The 27,651-nt window shown below is 35.1% G+C and overlaps 3 protein-coding genes and 2 pseudogenes across 3 annotated transcripts; 3 read left to right on the plus strand and 2 right to left on the minus strand.

Moving 5' to 3' along the window:
* The first annotated feature begins 172 nt into the window (after positions 1-172).
* On the plus strand, positions 173-9,011 carry LOC146933682 (uncharacterized; annotated as a pseudogene).
* On the plus strand, positions 8,984-12,694 carry LOC146933683 (uncharacterized; annotated as a pseudogene).
* LOC146933684 (uncharacterized) lies at positions 12,212-16,636 on the minus strand. Its single transcript, XM_085705472.1, has 3 exons — positions 16,126-16,636; positions 14,722-15,473; positions 12,212-13,461 (listed from the first exon to the last, which is right to left on the minus strand). Exons 1-3 carry the CDS (start codon positions 16,411-16,413, stop codon positions 12,960-12,962), a joined length of 1,542 nt encoding a protein of 513 aa, XP_085561598.1. The 5' UTR covers positions 16,414-16,636; the 3' UTR covers positions 12,212-12,959.
* A 3,996-nt stretch (positions 16,637-20,632) lies between these two features.
* On the minus strand, positions 20,633-22,373 carry LOC146933685 (uncharacterized). The gene has a single exon (XM_085708405.1). It carries the CDS (start codon positions 21,889-21,891, stop codon positions 20,869-20,871), a length of 1,023 nt encoding a protein of 340 aa, XP_085564531.1. The 5' UTR covers positions 21,892-22,373; the 3' UTR covers positions 20,633-20,868.
* Positions 22,374-23,974: 1,601 nt separating this feature from the next.
* Positions 23,975-27,429, plus strand: HCC2 (Thioredoxin superfamily protein). The gene is made up of 7 exons (XM_085705473.1): positions 23,975-24,316; positions 24,487-24,622; positions 24,706-24,781; positions 26,312-26,515; positions 26,599-26,688; positions 26,848-26,980; positions 27,070-27,429. Exons 1-7 carry the CDS (start codon positions 24,240-24,242, stop codon positions 27,176-27,178), a joined length of 825 nt encoding a protein of 274 aa, XP_085561599.1. The 5' UTR covers positions 23,975-24,239; the 3' UTR covers positions 27,179-27,429.
* Positions 27,430-27,651: the final 222 nt, after the last annotated feature.

Here is a 27,651-nt window from a genome sequence, read left to right on the forward strand (position 1 = left end):
GATGGTGGACGAGGCTAGGAGTGCCATTGTCTTGTGCCTCGGTGACAAAGTTTTGAGGGATGTCGCGAAGGAACCAACCGCGGCGTCGATGTGGTCAAAGTTGAAGTCATTGTATATGACCAAATCATTGGCTCATATGCAATTCCTTAAGCAACAACTCTACTCATTCAAGATGGTGGAGTTAAAGACCGTGACGGAGCAATTAACGTAGTTCAACAAAATCCTTGATGATTTGGAGAACATTGAGGTGCAACTTGAGGATGAAGACAAAGTTATACTCTTGTTGTGTGATGAGTCATAGATAGTCTATTTTATTGCTTTATTTAGTTTAGTTTTATTTAAGATTTGATTTTATTTTATTGCATTTTATTTCCTTTTAGAATATTTTACTTTAAATTGTCTTTTATTATATTTTAGGAACGAATATATGGTGGAAGGTGTCTTGGAGCAAAAGAAAGAGGACTGGAGCAAATACAGTACAAGAATACGAAGATACGAGACAAAAATATGTCTCTACCAAGTCAGAAGCTTGGCACGGCCCGTGCCAACATGTGGCACGGCCGTGCCACCCTCCAGGACCACTTTTGCTGCTTTTCTTCAAGCCCAAGTTACTCCGTTGCAGCTTTACTATTTTGCCCTTATAGTAGCTTAGTTTCTAAGTCAATTGTAAAGCTATAAATAGAGTAGCACTCCATCATAAACATTCATCTTTTGTTCTTTGAATAAAAGTTCACTTTTATATTATTGCTCTTTTATATTACTGTTTTCTCTCTTCTTCCCCCATGTCTACGATGAACGTTAGTGAGTAGACTTCTTCGTCTTAGGATTATTGGGGAGTCTAATGACTCAATCCTAAACAAAACAAGCCTAAACCCTAATTTCTATGTAACCCTAATTTCTAATCTAAATTCACCGTCTTAACGTGGATTAACAATTATCAAACTGTGGAAGCGAAAGCGGAGGGTTTGATAATCGTTAATCCATCATCCCAAACATCAATTCATAAAGCGAGAGCGGAGTCTTGATGTTGGAACAAGTGAATCTAGACAATACTTGCAAAACAGTGAAATAGTCTTTGCAACTATTGAGACAAAGAGTAGTTTCAATCCTCTATGCATCTTCTAGTAATCATGTCAGTGAAATAGGCTTGGTTGCTAGAAGTAAACTCTCACCGGACTTTCATCGGAAAGGTGAGGGGCTAAGGGAAACCGGTCTTTAGAAATTAGTGTGTAAACCATGAAATTAGAAGTTTAGGTTTTGTCTAGTGAAGGATTAGTTATTAAGATAAACCAATGATCCTAAGGCCCCTTTTATTATTATTGTTTTTACCTTCAGCAATCAACCCCTATTTTATAATCTTTCTTCTCTTCTAATCATTCTCTAAAGGTTAATTGAATTCACAACTCCCTAGCGGAACGATACTCTACTTACTACTATTACTTCGATAGGCCGTGCGCTTGCGGTTTGGCTCTATCAAGTTTTTGGCGCCGTTGCCGGGGAGTTGTTGTAATTTGATTAACTTTTTAATAGTGATTAGACTAAAAAAAAAAAAAAAAATCTTTTTCGTTGTTTTATTTTATTTTATTTTATTGTTTTTATATTTCTTTCAAAAAAAAAAAAATCTTTACTTTATTCTATTTTATTTTATTTTCGTTTTATATTTGTTTCAAATATATATATATATATATATATATTTATAAAAAATAAAAATATCTTTCTCTCTCTCTCTCTCTGTCTCTCTCTCTTTCTCTTTTTCTATTCTATCTCTAACTGTTTTGATTTCAGGCATGGCTCAAAACCTTTATCAATGGACCTTTTCTCCCCTTTCACCACCTTGTAAAGCTTATGAAGTTTTTGGTCACACTGGTGTTGAATGTCAACTAGGTAGTGTTGTTAGAAGTCCCGAGCAGGTAAACTATGGGTTTAGGAATGATCAAATTTTTTCTCAAACCCCTCAAAATCTTTTTGGACAACAAATATCACCACCCGGTTTTGCAAACAACCAAAGAGTCTCTCAAAAATCCGACTTGGAACTTTTGATAGAAAATTTTGAATTAGATAACATTAGGCATAACCAAGAGTTTAAAGTCAAAGCCGGAATTTTGAATGACTCTCTCAATAGGCTTTCCGCAAATGTGGATTCTCTTTCTACTCACAACAAAATGCTTGAGACTCAAATCCCTCAAGTAGCTCAACAAGTAACCTCTTACCCACAACCCTCCGAAGTCTTCCCGAGTCAAACTGAAACCAACCCCAAAAGCCCAATAAATGCTATTACACCTAGGGATGGTAAGCAATTAGAAGACCCCGTTGTGGAAACCAAGAAAATTGAGGTTGAGGTAGAGAGTGAAAAGCCACAAAGTGAGAAAGTTGTAGTAGAAAGTGGAAAGCCTCACATATCACCACCATATGAGCCAAAAATTCATTTCCCACAAGGGTTTGATGAGTCCAAGTTAGATGAGCAGTTTAGGAAATCTATTGCAATCATTCAAAGCAAATTGTCATCTAAACTTAAGGATCCCGAGAGTTTTTCCATACCATGTGACATAGGATCCAAGACTATAGAAAGAACAACATGTGATTTGGGGGAGAATATTAGTTTGATGCCATTGTCCCTTAGTGAGAGATTAGGTATCGGATAGAGAAACCTTTTGATCGTCAAGCTAATGACATTAAACGAGCGCTTCGTGGGAGGCAACCCACGCATTTAATTGCTTTTGTTTTGTTTGTTTTTCTTTGTTTTAAGTTGCTTTGTAGGTAATTGTCCAAGTATGATTCAAGAAAAACTTAAAATTTTGAAGCCCCCTGACCAGAAGGTTGGCACGGCCCGTGCTAAGGTTGGCACGGCCGTGCCAGTGTTTTTGAAGCAAAATTGGCCAAAACCCACAGAAAGTTGGCACGGCCCGTGCCAAGGGTGGCACGGCCGTGCCCGACCTCTAGCCTCCTATAAACCCAATTTTTCTCTTCTTCTCCATTCATCCTCTAACACAAACCTCTTTCATCTCCTAAATCTCTCTCTAAACCTCCATAACCTTCAAACCTCAAACCTTCATACCTCCATCAAATCTTCACCAATCCACTCAATTATTTCACCAAACAATTCTAAACTTCATCCTAAACCAAACCCTCTCATCAAGAACAACTTTCATCCACCCAAACCTATAATTCACCAAAACCTTATTCTCCATTAAACCTAATTTCCATAACCAAACCCATCAACCTTACTAAAACATAAACTCCAACCCTAAACCAATCCTTTCCACCAAATATCTTCCCAAACCCTAAACCTTCAAAACCAATCCACACCAAAGGTCATATGGCTTCCAGAAGAAGTGGTAAGAAACCAGCAAGCTCTTTCGGAGGTCCTCCCTCAACGAAGCAAGTACAAGCAAAGACTCATGAAATCCAATTTCGAGACAACAAGCAACGGGACAGGTATCAAATTCTAATCTCTAAACCCTTGCATCCTTCTCGATATCCCGATTCTCATACTTTGAATATGCTAGAGCTTAGTGCTGATGTTTATAGGCTTAGGAAAGCTAGGTTGGACTGATTTGTTGAAACCTATGCGGGTTTATGAAAATTTCACTTATGAATTTCTCAACTCAATTATTTTTACTAAAAATAAGTTGGATTTTGATAACCCTAAGCATAGAGTTTCTTTCTGGTTAATGAATGTTAATTATGATATGTCTCTACAACACTTTTGTGATACCTTAGGTTTTGCAAACGAGGGGTATATTCATGATTCTTGGGACCCTAGCCTAAAACCGGATAACTACCAACCAGCTGCCTTTTGGGAACACTAGAACCGATGAGCAGTTCATGTTATGGGCAATGCTCTACAACCACCCGGTCAACACTTGCTTTTATCTGATTAATTACCTAGACTTTGTCGGTACTAGACCGGCCGGTAAAGGAGATATAGTAGTGGGTGGCATCATTACATACATAGCTAGGCATTTTTGCATTGGTGAGGATGAGGGGATCAAAACAAATTGAGGGAAACAATAGACTTCACATGGACACCCTCATTGCTATAAATTTCATCAAACCTCATCCACCACTCCATCACCAACTCAAGTTTAATGTGCCTATCATGTTTTTACTTCCTAACCCATCTCGGACTACCACCGAGGTGGAAGCAAATTTGTTGTATGTTGATGATGTGCAGGTTCTTAGTGAGCAAGATGATGATGAGGGAGACGATGCTAACTTGCACCATGATGTAGGAGAAGGTGCTAACTTGCACCAAGAGGAAGAGCACCATGACACCATATAAAGTAGGAAAGAGGTAGGAATGAAGAGGATTGATGAGCTGTTGTTGTGGGCTATGCTTTATAACCATTCTATTAACATTTGCTATTATTTGCATGATTATCTTGTTTCAATTGTTAAAAAGAAACAGGATGATTAGAGTGATATAATGGTAGGTGGAATCATCACTTTTATTGCTAGGAAGTTTGGGGTGAGTGTGAATCAAGGGATCAAGAGGATAGAGGGAAACTTTTGTCTAGACTTACATACTATCACTACTTTGTTCTTAGAACTCATGAACCTACTCACAATTACCAATATGAATGGAGAATTATTAGAGCTTATTGTTTGATTATTCTACCTAATCCGGACATAACTAATCCGGAGGTGGAGGAAAATTTGCTTTATGTTGGTACTAACCCACAGGTACATAATGATCGTGATGATGATGGTAATGAAGAAGAGGTAGGTGCTAACTTGCACCATGAACAAGAAGCCGGTGGAAGCTATAATGATGAACGGCGGGCATGGATGCAAACCAAAGTTCAAAGAATAAAGCACCGAGCAACAAAGACAAGGTGTTGAAAGAACCAATGTCCAAAGGAGCAATCGAATAAATGAAGAAAACAATCAAATGCTCTGAAACATGATACAACACCTTCACCTCCAAAGGTCTACTTTATGAACTTCAATAAAATTGTGAGCTTTCCTCTTCCTTTACTCTTTCTTCTTCCTCCTCTTCTTCTACTTCTACTCCTTCTTCTTCTTCTTCTTCTTCTCCTTCCTCTTCTTCTTCTTCTTCTTTTATTTTTTCCTTTTGAATCATTGAGGACAATGCTTCCCCTAAGTGTGGGGGGGGGGGCCTAATAAAGTGTCTAGAGTCGTAGTGTTCCCAAACTCCCTTGAACTTTATTCTTTTGTTTTGTTTTTATAGCAAGAGGCATGACTAGTAGCTTGTTTTTAATGTAAAATATGGCATAAAATTTTTTGTTTTGTCTCTTCTTTAAAGGTTGTTTCTTGTACATGAAAGTAGTTTCTTGTGTTTCTTATGTTCTTGCTATACCCACATCTTGTTTTATTGTGAAAATCTCCAATGAGAAAAGCACCCAGTTGCAATCTTTGAGCAAGTGTATGAATAGGTATTTTAAGGAGCATGTTCTATCTTTAGTGTTAACTTAGACCCCTTAAAGTCTTCAGAGTAAAAGTAGTATAAGTTTGTGTGGGAAAATTAATCAAATTGTTCTTAATCGTTATATTCTTCTTAATTTGTTAATGTTAAATGGGGCGGGAGAATGGCACCAACATGTGGGGGAAAGGACAATTACATCCTAACTTCCTAATTGTGGTGGTGACTCCTTAATTTGAACCTAAAGTGAAACAAATTCATCAATACTAGGGGGAAAGGACAATTACATCCAAAAAGACTTCCTACGCGGAGATGAAACAAACAATAATTTTGCAGCACTGTTTAGGGTGATTTTGAATCTAGGAGGAAAGGACAATTACATCCGAGAAGACTTCCTATGAGGATAGATAGCCCCTAAGCATCTGCAGCCCCTTGTGCTTAATTGTTAAATTAATTCAATCTTAACTTTAATTCCCATCACTCTTATATGAAATGAAGAAATGACTTTTCTCGGTTACTTTAGCACTAAGGATAGAACCTATTCCTCATAATATCTGTCTTATACAGGAGCAAGAAAAGGGTTGGACTGCACACACACACTCACTTGAGACTTGATGTTGGGTAGAATAGGTTCATGAGAAGTATTTGAAATTGTAATTAGTGTACTTGAGGCAAGGCCCTTCTCTAGAGACATTTGTTCTTAATATTGCCATAATCAAATCTTTTGTTGCTACTATGTTTGCTGCCTTTTGCTTGAGGACAAGCAAAGATTCAAGTGTGGGGGAGTTTGATGAGTCATAGATAGTCTATTTTATTGCTTTATTTAGTTTAGTTTTATTTAAGATTTGATTTTATTTTATTGCATTTTATTTCCTTTTAGAATATTTTACTTTAAATTGTCTTTTATTATATTTTAGGAACGAATATATGGTGGAAGGTGTCTTGGAGCAAAAGAAAGAGGACTGGAGCAAATACAGTACAAGAATACGAAGATACGAGACAAAAATATGTCTCTACCAAGTCAGAAGCTTGGCACGGCCCGTGCCAACATGTGGCACGGCCGTGCCACCCTCCAGGACCACTTTTGCTGCTTTTCTTCAAGCCCAAGTTACTCCGTTGCAGCTTTACTATTTTGCCCTTATAGTAGCTTAGTTTCTAAGTCAATTGTAAAGCTATAAATAGAGTAGCACTCCATCATAAACATTCATCTTTTGTTCTTTGAATAAAAGTTCACTTTTATATTATTGCTCTTTTATATTACTGTTTTCTCTCTTCTTCCCCCATGTCTACGATGAACGTTAGTGAGTAGACTTCTTCGTCTTAGGATTATTGGGGAGTCTAATGACTCAATCCTAAACAAAACAAGCCTAAACCCTAATTTCTATGTAACCCTAATTTCTAATCTAAATTCACCGTCTTAACGTGGATTAACAATTATCAAACTGTGGAAGCGAAAGCGGAGGGTTTGATAATCGTTAATCCATCATCCCAAACATCAATTCATAAAGCGAGAGCGGAGTCTTGATGTTGGAACAAGTGAATCTAGACAATACTTGCAAAACAGTGAAATAGTCTTTGCAACTATTGAGACAAAGAGTAGTTTCAATCCTCTATGCATCTTCTAGTAATCATGTCAGTGAAATAGGCTTGGTTGCTAGAAGTAAACTCTCACCGGACTTTCATCGGAAAGGTGAGGGGCTAAGGGAAACCGGTCTTTAGAAATTAGTGTGTAAACCATGAAATTAGAAGTTTAGGTTTTGTCTAGTGAAGGATTAGTTATTAAGATAAACCAATGATCCTAAGGCCCCTTTTATTATTATTGTTTTTACCTTCAGCAATCAACCCCTATTTTATAATCTTTCTTCTCTTCTAATCATTCTCTAAAGGTTAATTGAATTCACAACTCCCTAGCGGAACGATACTCTACTTACTACTATTACTTCGATAGGCCGTGCGCTTGCGGTTTGGCTCTATCATTGTGTGCTCTACCGAGATCTTTTGAATCCTCAAGGATACAATGCTCTATGGCAAAGAAGGCACTATCACCTTGGAAGAAGTTCAAGCGGCTTTGAGAACCAAAGAGTTGACCAAGTCCAAGGACTTGAGAGCGGATGAAAATAGTGAAGGCCTTAGTGTTTCAAGAGGAAAAGGTGGAGGTAGAGGTAACCGGGGAAGCTCAAAGAGCGGTAACAAGGATAAGTATAAGTGCTTTAAATGTCACAAGGTTGGTCACTTCAAGAAGGATTGTCCGGAGGACAATGAGAACTCCGCGCAAGTTGTGTCCGAGGAGTATGAGGATGCGGGTGCTTTGGTGGTGAGTTGTTGGGAGGAGGATGAAGGTAAGGTTTCTCACCTTAGTATTGATGCCTTGTAGAGTGGTGATCGTCTGGAGAGACGTTAAACACTCAACATCAGCTTGGAGAGGCGGTGGGAAGAATACTCGTGATCAACCTTTGAGGTGGAGTTGCAAGGCGAAAGCATAATGTGTGTATGCATTTGGAAGTTGAGGTAAAGAAAGCTCAACTTCAGGTGGAGTTGATGACACCGGGAATGGTACGACTATGGAGGCCTTGGGTGTTATGCTCTAGTTGTGAGCATGCGAACTCTTCATGAAGACGGAAGGCATTCCGGAATTTGAAGAATGTATGGCGAGGCTTGTGTGATTACCTGAAATACCAAGGGTGATTGGATGCAAGGTGATCTTCACGGAAGCGGGAGATGTTCCGTGGTTGAAGAGGGTTTGGTGTATACTTGTGGAGCTACTTGGTGTAGTTGGATGCAAGGAAAAGAACAAGGGGATTGGTGGTTGATGGTTAAAGTGACATCATCATCAATTTAAAGTCAAGGTGGAGAAATGTTGAATTTGACTTCAAATTGTGATGCTGTGAAACCCAAAATCGTGCCGCGATTTTGGGAGGCGTGGCGCGATTTTTTCTTGGCAGAATGGGTGGTTTCTGCTGAAGGCAAATCGTGGCGCGATTTGTGCAGGCGTGACGCGATTTGTGGATAAGGATGTCGTACCTTGGGTCGTACGCTTCAACCGTGGCGCGATTTTCACAGGCGCGGTGCGATTTTTGTCTGTCACTGTGTACTATTTAAGTGTTTCAGCTCATTTTTGAAAAGAGGAAGAGAGAGAACTTCAAGAGAAGAAAACTTGGGAAATCAAAGGAGGTAACTTTAGGGTTGGGGGTCTTTGATTAGAGTTCTCTTGGGTTGGGAAAACATTGTAAACACCTTGAGTGAGTGAAAATCATTGAGTGTCTTGTTCATTTGTGAGATTGGGAAAAATGGGTAGAAATTAGGGTTGTTCTTTGTGAGCTTGTTTAAGCTAATTTCTTGTAACCCATTTGTATCCTTTTGTAAGAACTCATTGATAGTGGATTGGAGAGATCAATCTCTCCCCCAGAGTAGGTCAAGTTGGACCGAACTGGGTGAACATTTCTTGGTGTGTTTTGTTTCTCTTCTCCCTTTATCTTTTGCTTGTGGTTTTGTGCTTTTCACTTTGATTCCTAGATTAGATCTAGGTGCTGTTATTGTTGTTATTGCTTGTGTTTACTTTGATATTGGTTGCTACTTTCCTTTGCTCCACACATCATAGTTTGCATTGGTGTGATTTTGAGTCCGAATTCACAACAATACTTGTCATCGTTGACAGAACTTTCACTACAAGAAATCAGCATTGTGAACCTTCCTGAGAGTATGGCTCATCTCTCAAGTTTGAAATCACTTGATTTAAGTGACTGCAAAAGGCTTGAATGTATTCCAAAGCTTCCACAAAATATAAACCAGGTTTCGGCATTTGATTGCTCATCCATTTAAGAGAGTGGTGCCAAATTCAAGGTTGAAACTCCTGTCTGATTCCAAAGAATGTACCTTCAAATTTTATTTCACCAATAGTCAACAGCACGATGCATACTTTTGGGGTGGTATTGGAGACGAAGCATGGATCAGGATCAATGAATATAAGTCAGTGTTCTTCTGTTTTTCAGGGAGTGCAGTTCCTGGTTGGTTCCCTTATCGTTGCCAAGGACATTCAGTAATCATGAATAAAGATTCTTTGTATAGGCGTGGTAAAAACCGTCTATGCTATAAGGTTTCAAAATATTATTTACATTGCAAATCTTTAAGAAGAGAAAAAAAAAGTTTTTCTTTCCTTGCAATATTTCCTTATATGTTTTGTAAATTAGAGTATGTTTTGGTAGATTAGCTAGTAAATCATAATGCATTCTGAAATGAAATAGTATTTAACATCCATGCATATCATTCTTGTAGCTTCCTAGATAGTAGCTCAAGAGTAGCATTTCTTCCTAGTTAGAATTATATTTTCATTAGAATAGTGCAGCAGGAACTCGGAGATTTTAGTTAGGCCACAGAATTTCGGGGACGAAATTCATTTTAAGGGGGGAAGAATGTAATACCCCAAATCAAGAATACCAATTAGCACTTAATTTTTAGTGTCTCTGAGTGTATTAAGGGTTATTAGTGGTTTAAGGAATAAAATTAGACTTTGGGTTTTTAGTGATTAACATTGTAACTTAAGGGCATTTTAGTAATTTCCACATGAAACCTCCCTTCCCTATGTAAATGAGAAAGTCCAACATTTTAGTCAAAATGATTAATTTTCTTCTTCCTTCTTCCTCCTGTACGATTCAGCAACCACAAGACAAGAGACACATGTTCTTTCTTCCTTAACCAATACTACATGCAACCTCAAATTAAAATATCAATCATTTTACATATATCAATTTAGTATGTAAACCATAGAAAGAGAGGGTGAATTTACAGAAGTGAAAAGAATAAGAATATTGAAGATTAGGGTTCATGGATTGAAGATGGAGAATTGGGAATCAAAGTAGAAATTGAAGAAATTAGGAGCAAGGAAAGAATGATTGAAGCTTTAATCGTCAGTTTCAGCCTAGAATTAGAGGTGGGTTCCCCTCCCTCATTCCTCATGCATCATATTATGATAATTAGGATGTGTTAGTATATGGATGAAGATAATCATGAACCATGCATGTAGTTCTAAGTTATTGATGTTATGCATGTTAAATTATATGATACTTCCTTGATTAAAAATGTATGATATGTTTTAGAATTGTTTCATATGTTTGCTGGTTGTTGGGACAGATTTAGGGGTCATAAAAGACCCCAAGATATTGAATATTCATGTAGGAATTAGTGAGAACAATAGTGTAAAATTCTGCAACCCGTAACTGATATACCCTATTAGTAAAATACGAATATCTTCTGCTATAGAGATCATTTGTGAGTGAAACTTGGACCATTAGAAAGTAGACAAAATTACCTACAAGATAGACACAAGAAATGTTGAATTCTATCGAGTAGAGTGGGAGAAATCCTAGATGCAAGTTAGATAGAAGTTTATGTTCAGCTTCTGGACCTGTATGTATTCTTTATCCAAACTGATTTAAATGGATATTTACATTCCAAAAGAAATGATATATTTATAAACTTGACATTCTAAGCTTTCCATGGAATACTCGTTTACTCAATTTGGACATCGTTTGATATTTTAATTAAATAGACGAAGTTGAAGTCTGATTTACTAACAAAACTGAGTTTTGGGACTGTTTTTGTAGAATTGTATGCACGTATGATGTTAGATGAAATAATTGTTAATATGAGACTTATGATTTAAAGTACACCTTGCATATGTATGTTCTATAATTCTGAGATGACTAAGCATTAAGATGAAGTATTAGCATTGGTAGAGTTCGATTGATAACATACTAAGGTAAATGTTATGTAAAGAATATATAAAGTTATACTATTTTACTTGTTCTTTTAATATTAAATAATATAACTTGACACTGGTGATTGTTAGTCATATGTGTAAGTAAAGATAAAAAGAAATGAGTAATCAGTTAGTATACTTTGTTATTAATTGTTAAAGAAGTTACAAGATTACAAGATTTATATATAATCTTGAAAGTAGATCTTGTTTATGAATCTTGATCTAGAAAAGAATCACTGATGTGATTAGAGTTGATACTCATACTTTATGTACTCGAGTATTAAAAAGTAAAGCATAATAATAATTTGTGAGGGTTACACCGGAAAGGGTTTGATTCCACCCGGTGGGTTTACATTGGATAGGGGTTTGATTCCTCCTGATGGGCGGTGACTCTTGAGAATACTCACACTCAAGGGAATCCGAAGTAAAGTTTGACAATATAATATATATTGTGCTAAGTTATTATGAGGCATTGCAGGGCAAACCTGGATAAATTAAGATATCCAGTAGAAAGGCGAATCCTGAATGCTTAGTTATTAACAGTTTAGAACTGCAGGGCAAACCTGGATGAATCAAGATGTCCAGTAGAAAGGCAAATCCTGAATACTTGGTAAAGAAAGGAATTTAATGCTAGAAGTATATATTATTATGTCTTAAGATCATAATCTTCCAGAGATATAATTAGTAGTTATTTTCCAGATTGGCATACTATGTTTTATCCCGAGTTTGGGAACTCACTGAGATCGTAGTATCTCATCCCACTCTGTTGAATCTTTTTCAGGTATAATTTATAAGCTATCTTGGAGTCAATTGGATATCGGATCACAAGTGTCTGGAGTCTAAATTTCTGAGTTATAGTTTAAACTTTTCCCTTTTTGTAAAAATGTGGCTGATTGTATTTAAAGTTCTAGTTTAGTTCTCAAACTTTGTATTTCAATTTATGTCTGTTGTGAAAGACTTTTTATTGGAAACTTTCAGTTTAAAATCTCTGGTTGTTACAAATGCTCTGAATATGTGGATTACACAAGAACAAGAGATAGTGACTTTACATACAGACTAGCATTTGAATCTGAGGGACTTGAAGGTATGGATTACAAAAGAACAAGAGGTGGTAAATTTACCTTCAGACTATCATTTGAATCTCAACGGCCAAAGACACTTTCTTCCCAAACATGAGCTAAAAAACTATTTCCACTGGAAGGGTCGAGATAGGTTTTCTGTCCAAGAAGATCACACATTTCTTTGGAAATATCAATTGGACTTTGAAAGAATTGGCAGCAAGCTATTTCATGCCCAACACTTCATTTTTGAGATCCAACAAGACTATCGTCGTCGCTCAGGTGTCCAAAATCATTATCTCTCATGTTTTCAATCAACGGTGGTGAAAGAGTGTGGAATATGTCCTCTGTATGCCAAATAAAATGATGATAATGGTATGAGATTCTTAAATAATAGCGTTGAGGAACCAAGTGAGATCAAAGCTGCATCATTATTATATCTTGTACGCAAACAAAAGATGATACATCACTTTTATCTGACTTTTTCTTTTCGGGATATATACCTTAAGGAGATTTTTTTTTTTTTTTTGAAATTACAGCATATTTGTCTCAGAATTTGTAGGAGAACATGCTTTTCTCTACACTTCAAGTAACAAACTTCTTTTTTTATGTACAATAACTCAATAAGGATTTTGTTAGCGCCAAAATAAAAAAAAAAAACTCAATAAGGATCATTAACAAAAAAAGCTATGTAAGTTTTCCCATGCATAGAATTCATCAAATAACTTGATTTTTCAAATGAGCCCTACAACCGTAAGGTTAACTACCGGGACAGCAAAACTTTCTCATCATTGTCATCCAAGTCAATGCTCTCTTGCCTTAGATAATTTATTCGATCAATCTTGCTACTTTCTTTACCATTCAGCTTATTTGATTCTAAAACATGAATTTCACAATATTCTTCGTTCGTGTAGTCTTCATCCTCTAACTGGTGCATTTCAGTTTCTTCTAATGCAGCCATTCGTGCTCGCTCTCTGTCCCTCGGGTAGGTGCAATAAAGGAATGAATAGATGAAGCAGCAAATCGCAATAGGAATACCAATTGCAGTATAAAGTGCCTTGGAAAGTGATGCAGCATTTTCTCTATCTGTTTCAATCTGAACAGAGCCCGAGGATCCTTTTGGAATTGGTTTATAACCATAAACATGTTGCGCCAAAACTCCAACGACAGGTGGAGCAAACGATGCCAATATAGACTCAAAAGATCGATCCAAAGCATATATCGCCGTCCGGGACTTCTCAGGGACTATTTCTGCAAATATTGGACTGTCTACACAGTTAAATTTCAAAGAAAACTGAACGAAATGCATATGACCAATAGTTGTTAGCTACACTTAAATAATTTTATTGTGTTACATAATTTTCATCACTTATAGAAGCCCCAAGCGCATAGATTAACAGAAAGCTAGCAGCAGAAAAGCTCTACAATGAGAGAAACCATTGGTGTATTTTCTATGAGAAAAACCTAGAACAAGAATGAAGCAGATCCAATCCCACCCAATTCAGAGCAACTTTATGCAATAAAGAAAAGGCGATTTTGGCCCCTTGATTGGTTACTGTGAAAAAAATCTACCTTTGTTTTTGTTTAATTCTATACGTAGCTTTGATTGATGGAAGTAGAAGGAGACTATGACACATGTGAACAATATGAAGGGTGTGAATATTGATGTCCTTACTTTAGGAGGACTTTACCTGATACCACTCCCTAACTCAAAAAATAGTATCATAACTTTAGGAGGACTTTGACTATACCTAGTCAAAGTCGAAAAACAAAATTTTGTATTGTCTGAGCAATTACAGATTAATAATTACTTAATTATTGTTAAATAGTATTACACTATTCCTGTAATTGCTGTTACTCATAGAAATAGCATAACTAAACCATAATGTCATGTAACACCAACCCTCTGGACAAAATTAAGAGCTGAAATGTTCAAATTGTGTTTGATGCATTTCTACTTCTGAAGAAATGGAAAGCCATGAAAAATTATTCCGAAGAATGACGGTTGGATACGTTTTCTGATTTTGCGTTTATGTTGGATCTAGGTAGGTACTTGAAAAAACCTATACTGATATTTATCGGTAAATGGGGAGACTTGACAAAGTTAAGATTTGAAGATGCCATAATTCTCACATCTATAACTAACCTACTTAACACAACAGTATGCAAATGGGTAGGCAAAAACACAATACCGACAAAGCTTACTTTAACAGAAGTCTAATCTATAATCAATTTGTTGGATGTGGTTCTAAGTAACATATTGCAAAGAAATTGCACCTTTTCCAATAAGCTATAGCTACTGATATAAGGTAATCACTTGATCCTACATAATACTTTAACTTCAGCAGTTCAATATTCTTCCAAACACCGTCGTAGTTGCTCTTAATGATTATTATTTATTTCATTAAAAAATTAGTGGCTATTTAAAGCAAATGCAATGAGTCTACGTTTTTTTGCTAAATCTCAATAAATCCTGTGAATTCTAAAACAAAAGAAAATGAACAAGAACATTCATTAATACGTACTTGTTAGTTGCTGCGCCATTCCAGGATATGCACAATCCCATGATGAATAGAACCAGACCGTGCATGAAGGCTGTGGATGGATCATCAGGTAATCCCAACAACAAAATTGCGGCTAGAGGAACGGCTGAACCTGAGCTTATTTGTGACAACATTATTCTTCCGGAATTTGGTAACCTTTGGGATAACATATCCCCCATCCATCCTCCAAACAGACCCCCAAATGAAACAGCAACTATAAACAGGGACCAAAGCAATGCTGTTGTCATGTGGGAGAAGCCTATTAATTCTAGCCAAAGAGTGGCAAATGACAACGCAGACCAGGGAAATGATCCGGAGACTCCCTGAGCCACAAGTATTTGAAATGTTGGAATTCTTATAACTGACTTTGCTACTTTCAGTAGATCTTTCATTTCAGAATAAAAGGGCTTGTTAGGAGCTTGATATGTAGCTTTTCCTGCGTTCTTTGAAAACTGTGGATCATGAGCAAAGATGCATACTAATATACCAACTATGACACTCACCAATGCAACAATGTGAAAAGCTATTCTCCAACCAGGTATGCCAAAGATTGATGTTGAGGCTAGCAGTACAGCAAAGAGATTACCAATGATGCTTCCAAGGTTTCCTGTAAGTTGCAGCCACCCAAAAGCCATGCCACGATTGCTATCAACAGTGGAGTCAGCAACCAGGGACAGAATTGCTGGAGCAACAATGGCAAGTCCAATCCCATTTAAACCTCTTGAAATTGCCACCTAAGAATCCGAATAAAGAGAAAACGTGGGAATTAGAAAACATGGGCGAGTCATTGTATGATGTACTAATAAAGGATATACCACATTCGCCAAACAACTTAAATTTTTGAATATTTTGTGAAAAATGCCTTCAAAATTTATGTGCAATGTGTGTAACTTTTGCATTTTCATTTACAAAACTTAAGTTAATAACTTTTGTATGCATTGTTACAAACATTTTTGTTGACATTCAGAGTTATTGATTTATCATTTTTTTAAATAACGAATGGTGGTACAATTACAAATACAAATCCATGGATCAAAGGGACGAAGATCACAGGCATACAAAAGGTAGAAAGCATATGGATACCCACGATGCTTCATATTAAGAAAAATATTAAATTGATTAAAAATGATTAACTACCTACTAACAACACTAACTAACTCCTAAGAGAGTTGTAACTAACATCAATAATCAAGCAACTAACATTATATTTCTGGCACCGCATAAAACAGTCATAATATGGTCAAAGAGGCATTTGTTAAAAGCCTTGCAATCTGCCTAGAGTACCGGAATAATCAAAGGGCATCGTCCGCTCAGGGACCGAAATAGTTGTTCAGAAACTAATTAAAAAAAAAAAAAAACAGGTAAAACAGAAATAGAAATGAAGACCTGTAAGAAGGTAGATGAAATGGCAACAAGGAAAGTGGCAGCAGCCCAAAGAAAAGCACCAAGAGCAATAACATGTGCACGATTGTAACGGGTGGCGAGGTAAGTAGCAAGAGGGTAACAGAATGCTTGAACAAGTGATCGGAAAAGAGTGAGAGAACCTAAGGCGGTGGGGTCAGCGTTGAGAGCAGCACCGACTTCTTTGTATACTCCTGGTAGCAAGGACTCGTCGGCTCTTTCCATAATACCTGCTAGATTCACCAGCACCAATGTTACTGTCTCTGGTTTCATCTTTGTTTTGTTTTCTAAGAATGAGGAACAACTCAGCTCTCTCTGTTTTGTGTTTTCGATCAAATAACGTAGAAGAAGGGGTTGACTGGGATCATTGGATTGCGGCTTGTGTGCTTGACTTAGACACAAACCGCGCTTTTTACGACAACAAATCTGCTCATTTCTAAAAATAACTCAATACCCGAAAAAGAAACTTTTGATAGTACAAACAAATTTTTACGACAAGGATGTTTCAAGATATTTGATTGTTTTTATCTTTTTGTGGCGAAGATATTTTTTTATTGAATAAATTAAAGGAGTTAGGCTCCACTAGGGATTAGAATAGGCTAGGCAGAGCTAGGTTTTGCAAGGCGTAAGCGTGACCTATCATATTTTTTTAAAGTGTAAGTCTGGCCTGCGGCCTGTCATAGGCCTATTTTTTAGGTCTGAGTCTGGTCTTCTGAAGGTCTGATACGACCTGCTAGCTTGTTTAAAAGTCTATATCTTATGAAAATCTTTAAATAAGCAATGTGATATAAATATAAATGGACTAGCGAACTAATAGTTCAATTAGCTTAAACTCTCTTTTGATAATCAACATGAGATTTTAGGGAATTCGACTATATTTTGTATCATATTTCTATTCTAGTTTATAATAATACATTTATATATGCAAAAAATTAATGTATATTAATAAAGCTTAAATTATTGAAAAAGTTTACAAATTTATATTTTAATTCAAAGTACAAAATATAATATAATAATTAATATTATTCATATTACTTAAATAGGTCAGCCTAATACGCTTAAGAGGCTTTTTGAAAGGTTTGTGGCCTAGCCCTTTAAGCTAAATAGGTTTAAAAAAAAGCCTAGGCCTTCTCAATTTAAGAAAAAAGTCTGGTCTGGTCTGGCCTGTCGTAGACTAGGCCGTAGGCCCCTGTAGACCGACCTGGTCTATTCCTATCCCTTGGCTCCACATGTTTTTAAGATTTTTTTTATTGAAAAATAAACTTTGAATATGTTATTGTTAATTTTATGATTTTACAATGTTAAATTTATTCATAATTAGCTACTTTTTCTTTGTCAATTTCAATAAGGTTTTCAAATATTTTAATTTTACCTTGTATTGTTCATAATTTATAACAGAGGAAAAATATTTATTAGAAATTTCAATATATTAAAATGAACTAAAATGTTTGACCAGAGATCAAAGTGTAATTTTTAACATAAGCTGAGAGACTAGAGAGTGATGTCATTCCACTTCAATCGGTTTTAAGGAAGAAAAGTATAAATTTTTCAATATATAAATTTTGCATAAAAGAAGAATGAATTGTATATTTTAATTTAAGAGAGGAAATTTGTGTAATTTAAACATCTTTAAAAAAGTGTATTTTTTTTATTTTATTTTTTTTATCTCAAAAAAAAAAGAAAGTGTATTTTTTTTTGTGTAAATCGAATATCATCCGCATACGTTGCGAGAGTAACCCATCAAATTTTGTGGGACACAAGAGACAAACTCTTCTAGAATGTTTTGAGAGAGTGTATTTTTTTTGGTAGTGGGCGGGGTTTAAACCCCAAACCTTGCATATTTTATGCATTGTCCTAACCAGTTGAGTTAAACTCACGAGAATTGAGAGAGTGTATTTTACTATGTTTTGAGAGAGTTTATTTTACTATAACATAAATACCCAACAAATTATAAGATATAGAATGTTCACCAAAATATTACGAAAAGAGTAATGATATTTTGACATCCATTTGATGACAACTTTGTTGACAACCTTGTTTTTCTCACTTTTTATTGGTCAAAAACAATGGAGAGAGAAAAAGGAAGAGAGAGAATAACAATATCATGTGAGTATGAGAGAGAAAGTTGTCCAAAAGTTGTCAAAAAATGGTTGTCAAAATATCATTTCTCTTAGGAAAAAAAGTGTGTTCACCAAAACAGTATTTGTGGATGCTAGGAACACCCCCTAAATCTCGTCACCAATGGTCAAAGAACCTTTTTTTTCTTCTTTCAATTGTCAAAGAACCTACCATACAACTTTATGTTTTTTAATGACAAAGCAACTTTATGTTAATCGGTGTTAAATTAAACAGCAGTTTTTTTCTTATAGGTCGTTATATGTCAATTTAAATATTTATGAGCACTTAAATGAGATAGTAAGTGATGTTCTTTAACTTAATCAGAAGTTCTACGTTTAAGTTTTGTTACTACAATACAATTGCGTTACATCTTTTGAGGGGGGATTTTTATCATTCTTGATAATCATATTCAACTCGATAGATTAATGTTTGTAATTACGCGCAACAGATCCCCGTTTCACCGAAGAAAAATATATCTAATGAAATTTTTACATAATATCAAATGAAATTATATCCTCTTCAAAAAAAATCAAATGAAATGGAACAGGGATGGCTCTAGGCCATACGCTGATGGTGTGACGGCCTAGAGTCCTTGCTAGTAGGAGCCCAATTTTTTATTTTATGGAGGAGGTGTATATAGAAATATTTTGACATGATGAAGGGTTGAGCTGAAGTCTGTCAATGTTTTTGGCACTTTTGACACGATTTGTTATATATACTCTTGTATAGCATAAAGATTGTTATATACACCCTCCCTATAAAATTTTGAGTATTACTTTTCCCACCTTATGACCTTCTTCCGCACCCTGTAAATTTTCCAAAATTACCCTTATGCAGTTCGGATTTCATAATCCGAATTCATGTTTCACAATTCGGATTCTAAAATCCCGACAATTCTTATGTATAATCAGTCATCAGACTCTCTTACATTTCAGCAGTTTTGAGTTTTGCTTTTAAAAAGAACAAAAAACTAAGTAAAAAAAATGCTAAAAACCTGTCAAATAAAATCATAGAAATATAAAAATACCACCAAAAAATTATAAAAATCAAATAAAACCAATGCAAATTTTTTCGGATTTTTTTGAGAATATGAAAAATTAAAAAAAAATTAAAAATGGGTCTAAACGATGGAATTTTGGATTTTGAGGGGCGGAGTCCCGTAAGAAGTCGCTTCTACGGGAGTCATGGTCCTTGAATTTTTTCTGATTTTCTGGGGAAGTTTCGGAGCAACCCGATCAAGTAGACCGAGAACCCGATTTTTTGACTAAGAACAGGTATCAATGACCCAAAACAGAAGTACTCGTTAGGAAGATTAATATTGTCCTTAAAATGATTATCCATGCTACAAACATGTTTAGAATTTGTGCTGATACAATTCAGATTATATAATCCGAACTATCTTTCCCTTGAAAAAGGGTGTTTAGGGGGTGTTAGGATTATGTAATCCGAAAAAATCATGTAAGACGCCCTATTTTTTTTGAAGTTTCCGGATTACAAAAATCCGTAACTCATTTTTTCACCCTATAACAAAGGAAAACACCAGTTTGGATTATGAAATCCGGAAACTTCAAGGGCATTTTGGTCAAAAACGTAGAGTGCGCGAGAATGACATAGGGTGAGAAAAATAATACTCTAATGTCTAAGTCCCTAAAACTCTAGGAATGGTCCTGAAATTGAATCATATGTCGGGCATCATGTTAGTTTAATAACTACTACTTTTCCCTCAAAGAAAACAGCAAGAGAGAAGGATGCATTTGGTTTGTTTGAATCATTAACGGACGACGCAACATATTATATGCATTTGGTTTGTTTCAAGAAGAGAAAAAATCGGCGGACGCAACATATTATATGCTTGATTAGACATTTGTCAAGACATAATTAGGGTAAAGATTTTTTACACTATAGTACCACTAAAATCATACATATGATGGATCATAATTTGTTAATAGTATAAATAAATCTACACTGATTGTGTGTATGAAATAAACTTCAAAATACATATGTTGGATTGTAATTTGTTAATAGTATAAATAAATTTACACTGATTGTGTGTATGAAATAAACTTCAAACTTAACATAAAAGTAGATAGTTTTATGGAACAAACTAAATTCACCCACGGCTCGAAAGAGATTTGGTGCCCAGATTATAACCCAATTATGCATAGTATAAAACTTCTTACATAAAAAGTAGCTAAAGTCAAGCAAGATCCGCATATAATAATCTCAACCGAATTAACGTACCAAAAACACAAATTAATCAATAAACACCGAAACTAACTAACCTCTGTACGATTAAAAGTACAATATATTCAAAATCCGAAGGAAAAATACTTATATACACACACACATAATTTGAGGGACCCAAGACCAAAAGTACAAGGCAAAGAAGAAATGTTTAATTGATTTGATGGTTGGTCATATAGTTAAGTTGAGGAAATACCAAAATTCACTCTTTCATACATTAGAATATAATTATACTACCAATACCATCTTTCATCAACAAAAACATAATAAGTGAACTTAATTATGTCCTTCAAAAAAAAAAAAAGTGAACTTAATTATACTAGCATCATTTGCTTTACAAATTACACTATGAAATTAAACAATTAATTAATCCATATGATCACATGAATCATTGTTGTTAATGGTGTCATGAGTTCTTCGGGCCCATTCTTTTGAACCATTTTTACTACTCATCAAGTTAACACGATCATCATGCCTCAATATTCCTAATTCCTCCAAGACATTACCCATTTTGAGATGGGAATCATTACTTGCCGGAATTTCCAAAGATGGTACTAGTGTTTTTGAGACAAGAGCTGAAAAATATCCAAGAGGGTACTTTTGCCTTTGTGGTATTTGATTTTGGTTTTGCATGTTAAACATATTAACATTGTTGAGAGGCTGTTTCAAATGATCAACTGAAGAGGATAGTTGGTTGTGAATATTGGTAGAGGAAGGAGGAAAAGGGTGGTGAAGTTGATTAAGTTTGTGTGCAACGGGACGAAGAAGATTATAAGGAGGGAATGTTATTGTTGAAGCAGAAGTAAAGAGATCCAACCTTGCTTTGGGGAAATGATGAGAATATGTGATGAAAGGTGGTGGTTCTGGGATACCAGTGAATTCTTGAACCATGGCTCTGAAATTTGTAGTGTCTGTTGTTAGAACAGTTGTAGGTGCACGCCTAGATGCTCTTGAACGTTTCTTTGGGTTTCGATTTTCAACCTGCACGTTGGTGTTGTTACCGGTGTTGTTGGGTGTTTGATCATTCATGGTGTGAAAATTTGTTGCAAGCTGAAAAGAAGCATTATTATTATATTGATTCATGATTTGGTTTTGTAGTAGTGAAGATGATGAAGAAATAGTTAACAAGTTGTTAAGATCGGTTTGGTTTGGTTCGGATCTAACTGGTTTGGACCAAATAGTATCAAGGTTTGTGTTGGGAAGTGGTGTTGTTTGTGATGGATGAAAGTAATTTGATAAAGGGTGGAACATAGTGCTACTAAAAGGACCGACATGGGTTGAAGGTGGTTGTTGGTTGTTTAAGAAATTAGGAGAGATTGATGATGATTGAGTGAGTGAATCATCGTACTCTTGAATACTCCCATTCTCACTACTATTAACCAAATCCATATATGAGAGCTATTCTAGTAGAGAAGGGAAAGACGTGAGTTAGGGGAAACAAGTGGTGACTAAGAGACTAATTATTTTGCTTTGCTTACACATACCAATATTTAAGAGGTATGGGAGCAAAGACAAGAGGAAAACAAAATAGCTAGAAAGGTTTCTTTTTTCTGATTTCGTAAGGAAAAGATAGCTATATTTGTTCAGCAAAGTACCACCACCACCCACGTTTTTAAGGCTCTGAAATTGTGAAATCTGCAACCAGCACACGGTGCTTGTGCTTGCATCACTTTTACTTAACTTGGTTAATTGAGCAAAAGGGTATTGCGTGAACAAGAGAGTAAATAAATAACCCACGGGTGATTTTGTACTTATATTTGAGCTAGCTATTTGCAGAAGTGTGCGTCTATGCTCTAGAGAGAGAGAGATTTCTTCATATCAATGTGCGATCACACCATAAAATTTCATAGTAGGGTAGCAATGGGAGGAAAGACAAGAGGTTAAGAAACTAATTATAATATATGGATTTCATTTCATATATATATATATATTTTGTAAAGAGTTTTTGCATTGTCATTAGAAATGTTTGACTTTTGTCATAATCATTTAAAATTATAAATCTAATTAGTTGTGATCATGTGTTAACGTGGTAAAAATAATGCATGAAAATCAAATTAATTATTTAACAAACAACCCTTATATTTGTATACTCATTATTCTCAAACATCAATTTTACACCTCATTTTCTCTTTAATACAAAATAATTGTACAAATATCATTATTGTTTTGAGATTATGAAGTGTGCAAGGAAGCAAAGTAGACGGATGGTTGTTGAATTGAATAAAGGAGGGAGAGAGAGAGAGAGAGAGAGAGAGAGAGAGAGAGAGAGAGAGAGAGAGAGAGAGAGAGAGAGAGAGAGAGAGAGAGAGAATATAGTGTATGATGTGATATGTTGATGATGAGTAGAGAGAGATAAAGAGAAAATGAAGTGTTGAACGAGTTTATGAAAATTAAGGTTATCTAATCTAAATATCATTAGTATTCTCTCTACTCCCATACACTATCATTGGTGTGTTTGTATGGGGGTGTAAGAATCAATCCAAATCAATTAAGCTGGTATGATTTTTTCTCCATGTTTACGTTCAATCCGAACCAACCTAATCAAATCCGGCCTCTATCGGTTTGAACATCGATTTCACGTCATTTAAAACTGAGCACCCGTACACCGAGTCAAACAAGTATATATATGTTGTTTTCATGTAATTTATTTTATCACTGTAGTATTATTTTAGCTTAATTACTTCTTTTAATTGTATTAAAAATTAATTTTTTAAACTAAGTTTCATAACTTTTTAAAAATATCAATTTGATGGAACCAAACCAACTCTTATGCATCAGTTTGATTTATTGGTCCTTTATTTTGACATCTTAGTTAAAGCTGGAGCTCCCGTGTTAGAACTATTTTAGTGCATGTTTAGAATTATAGCGAGTCTAACAAAATCAAGGTAACATGATAATTTTATTAGAGTTGAAACCTTAAATGTTATGAAATATTTTTATCGCGCCATACTCTCTTCTCAAACATCCTGCTTGCATTTCAGATTTTATTTTTCCAAAAGCTTAAAACACGTTCTAACTCACCCAATTTTTTTTTCCAGATTTTAGAATTCAAAAGTAAGGCACACAAGAAGTTTGGAGGGTGCAGTAAAAAATTAACAAAGGTTGGAGGGTTCAGCCCATGCTATAATGTGGGTTGGGCTGACCAAGTTCGACAAGTCCACTCAAAAAAACTCTAAATACATACTCTAAAAAAATTAATTTTTCCCCAATATATTGTCAGAAAAAATATTTTTGGGATTAAAAAAAATAGTTTATTTTTAGTACTCAACAAGAACGATTTCTATTTTCTAAAGAGTAAAAGTTAAAAAAAAAACAAAATTGTAAGCACTAAAATATAATTTTGCAAATATGTTTTAAATGGGCAAAATTTAACCCAATTTTCCTCAATATAATATCCTGTGAGAAAAATAAAATATCCAGTCTCGCAGAAATGAAATTACGGATTTAGGTCGGTCACACCGTCTCGTGTCCTAGCAATTGGATGAATTCAAATTTCAAACCACGTTCCGAAAGAAAACAGAAAGTAAATGAAGTTTTTGCCATCTTTGGTGAAACACTCAAAACTTGTGTGAGCACAATAATAAGCTTGGGAAAGAAGAAAGAAATAGTACATATAAATTAATTTGTTTTTTTGCCGCACAAGTTATGCTTTTTACCTTTTCCATTCCACACTTGAAAAAACTCTTTCCACCATTTTATTCTTCTTAAAAACTTAGAATATTAATTACCAATTAGCCATGTCTGTATCAAGATTTTTACACTTTTCTTCCAAATACCGTTCCACCCGTGAAGCTCTCACTCTTCTTCTTACAAGGTCACTCTCTTCTTTCTTAACCCATTTATTCTCTCTTTTCTTCAATTTGGGGATTTTTCATTTACACTTCGAATCTTCAAATTTCACATCATTGAAGATGATGAAATTAATGTGACTCATAAGCAATTATTTTCATTCTTATGATTTTTGTTGTGTATTTTTTGTTTTAGGCGCGTTCCTTCTAACAGAACTCAAGCTGTTAGATATTCTAAATCAACAAAACATGAGAAACCAAGACATGATCTTCATCCTGTATCTCCTCCACAATCTGAGTCTTCTCGCTCACGCGTAGGAGTTTATGCTGTTGTATGTTCCCTTCATTATCATTCATCACTATGCAATAACTGTATGATTCTTGTTTAACATTTTCATTCTTGATTTTCATGTAGCCAGCTGTTCTTCTTGGATTTGCTGGGATTGCCGCTTTTTTTCATTATAACGACGAGAGGAGAGCAGTTCCAAAAGGTATTTCCAACTTTTGGTTTTATTAATTATTTTGTAGTAATGATAAGCAGGGAGGGGGGTTTAGGGCCTGTTTGGATAAACAACTTATTTGCAGCTTATATCACAACCACTTATCATAATAAATGCTTATGTATAAAGCTTGCTTAAGCTATTTTTATAGGAAAAGATAAAATAGCGGTAAATTAATTTTGTATATGCTATAAGTTGTTTTTATAAGCTATATTGTAGAACTTCTGAAAATAAGTTGAAAAATGCTTATGAAAATTGTCATAAGCTGTTTTCATAAGTTCTCCCAAACAGTCTCCCAAAACTTATGTCAGTAGATAAGACAATCCAAACAGGTTCTTATTATTATATGTGGAATGTTGGTAAATTAGTTTGTTGCTAGACATGGTTCACTTCTGAGTCCAGTTGCATACATACATGAGGGAATTTTTTGGTAGACTTTTGATTGTAATATTAAATGAGGTGATGATAAATGTGGTTCGAGAGTTCTAAGATTACAACTCTATAAGTGATTTGGCATACTAGTTATATCACTTTGCAATACGATGCTTGAATTAATTTTAGAAGTATAACCTAATTGTTTTGGATTTATATCACCCTGTTATGTTAAGTCCATTTGTACAAGCATGCCAATTGCCAAACAAATTCAATCAGGAAACTATCAAAGTACGTTAAGGTTGGATGGCATTAAGCCTCTAGAAATGAGGAGTTATGTATATTCTGCTCATTTTTCACCTATGTATATCACAGACATTATGTTTTGGATCATATCATTGTACCAAACCTATTCAAGTCACTTTTAGTGTCATTTCATGGTTACTCATGTGAGCTTGTAAAACATGTACATAAAAATGCTAGACAAACGCAATCAATTACATACTCTATATCTCTTATGTTAATCAAACTTAGTTACTTGCTGTTGATGAAATTCAAATTTCTAAAAAACGAAGCATTTCTCAGTGAGCTGCATATGCTTTGGTGCATATCCTAATATGTTGCAAATTCACTATCAGATACTTCCTATGAATTGAGCTGTATAACGGAATATACACATGTGAAATGTGGCCGACATAATTAGTTGCTACTTCCTATTGTGGATCCATTTTTGTATGTATCCCTAAAAATGTATTTATTTTTATGGGTCTACGGGTTTACCAAGTAGGCATTTGTTGGGACTCAATTGGACCTAGGGATCCGAGTTCTATTGTTTTATGATTTGGGTGGAATTGTACTGTACTAACTAAAATGATCCATAACCTGCAAAAGTAAAGCATGCAGTTGAAATGATTAAGCCAATACTTTGTAATAACCACACATAATCTACTAATTTCTGTCATTGTTTTAATCCATGCTTATTTACGGAATCACTCATGACTTCAGGGTGAAATGGAACCTTTTCATTTTGTAGTTCTAATTTTCTAGTTTTAGATATCAAATCATGGTGAGTTACTTGATTTGATTAGTGTATTGCATAATAGGTAGTTTTTGTTTTTGTTGTCTTAGTTGCTTTGTTTGTTGGATCAGGTGATCAGGGGGATAGCTGCAACAGAAAGATAGTTAGTGGACCCATAATTGGTGGTCCCTTTACACTGGTAAATAAAGAGAAACAAACAGTTACCGAACGTAATTTTCTTGGTAATTGGGTCCTCCTCTACTTTGGCTATACCTCATCCCCTGATATTGGGCCAGAACAAGTTCGACTTATGGCTAAGGCAACTGATATCTTAGGTTTGACACTTCTATCTCAGTTTACTTTATTATAAGTTTCTTTTATGATAAACCTTAACATTATGCATTTTATTTGGATCAAGAATCAAAACAGAATCTTAAAATTCTACCAGTATTCGTTACCATTGATCCCCAACGTGATACTCCGTCACAACTCCGTGCATACCTTGAAGGTTAGATTGTCTCGTTGACAAAAATATTGCGATTTCTAATTACTGAAGCTTTTAAATTTAGTAAATTATGTTTATTTTATATTCATACACTCCCCTTCAATAAATTTACCCTTTTAACTTTTCTTGTCTCTCTTTCCCTTTAATGTACATGCGCTACAGAGTTTAACTCAAGAATCATAGGATTAACTGGACCGGTTGCAGCTATTAGGCAGATGGCACAACAATATCGTGTGTATTTTAAAAAGGTAGAAGAGGATGGTGGTGATTATCTTGTTGACACTTCCCATAACATGTAAGCCATTGATCCACCCTCATATTTTTCCTTCTCATGTTCTGTATGGTTGCACTTAACATAGATATAAGCGGTGTTAAAACAATCAGGTATCTGTTGAGCCCTGACATGGAGGTTGTGAGATGCTTCGGAGTCGAGTATAATGCTGAGCAGTTGTCAGAGGCGATATCGAAAGAGCTGAACAGAAAACCTTCTTGATGCTGTTGTGCAGAAATTTTGTGCTTAAATTCACTGCTATTCCAAGGGCCATAATTTTTCAGCTGTTACATAACAAGAATTTTATTTTCCATTTTTAAAGGTGGTGATTTTTAGTTTAAAGTTATGTAAATTCTTTCAAGAAACTACTCGCTTTCCAGAAATCTCAGTTGTAAACTGGATTATTTTACTTGGACTAAAATATCCTCTCTGCTAACTTTTTTTTGTTAATCCATTGTAATTATGTTCTTGGAGTCTTAAGAGTCATTCTAGCGAATTCCTGCAACATAGGTCATTTAAATCTCCTATGAGATTAATTTTAAAGTCGGCAGTAGGATGTAAGATTTCGTTGCCTCTCAACTAGGCGATACCAAGAATAAAACTTGGGTTCTTTATGAAAGATAATTATGTTGTCAACTGTCCTAACTCCAGGTTAGTTCTTTTCTTCTAACTCTAGATATTAAACTTCTTTGATG

This window comes from Medicago sativa, chromosome 4, assembly GCF_051527215.1.
Source record: "Medicago sativa cultivar Bolivia chromosome 4, Bolivia_mono, whole genome shotgun sequence".
Lineage (NCBI taxonomy): Eukaryota > Viridiplantae > Streptophyta > Magnoliopsida > Fabales > Fabaceae > Medicago > Medicago sativa.

Coding starts and splice junctions, on each gene's coding strand:
- HCC2 (XM_085705473.1), top strand. CDS start 24,240: ATGTCTGTATCAAGATTTTTACACTTTTCTTCCAAATACCGTTCCACC. Junction 26,516..26,598: donor TAAGGCAACTGATATCTTAG/GTTTGACACTTC, acceptor ATTTGGATCAAG/AATCAAAACAGAATCTTAAA. Junction 26,689..26,847: donor ACTCCGTGCATACCTTGAAG/GTTAGATTGTCT, acceptor CATGCGCTACAG/AGTTTAACTCAAGAATCATA.
- LOC146933684 (XM_085705472.1), bottom strand. CDS start 16,413: ATGAAACCAGAGACAGTAACATTGGTGCTGGTGAATCTAGCAGGTATT. Junction 15,474..16,125: donor TTTCATCTACCTTCTTACAG/GTCTTCATTTCT, acceptor TCGGATTCTTAG/GTGGCAATTTCAAGAGGTTT. Junction 13,462..14,721: donor AATGGCGCAGCAACTAACAA/GTACGTATTAAT, acceptor CTGTGTAGACAG/TCCAATATTTGCAGAAATAG.
- LOC146933685 (XM_085708405.1), bottom strand. CDS start 21,891: ATGGATTTGGTTAATAGTAGTGAGAATGGGAGTATTCAAGAGTACGAT.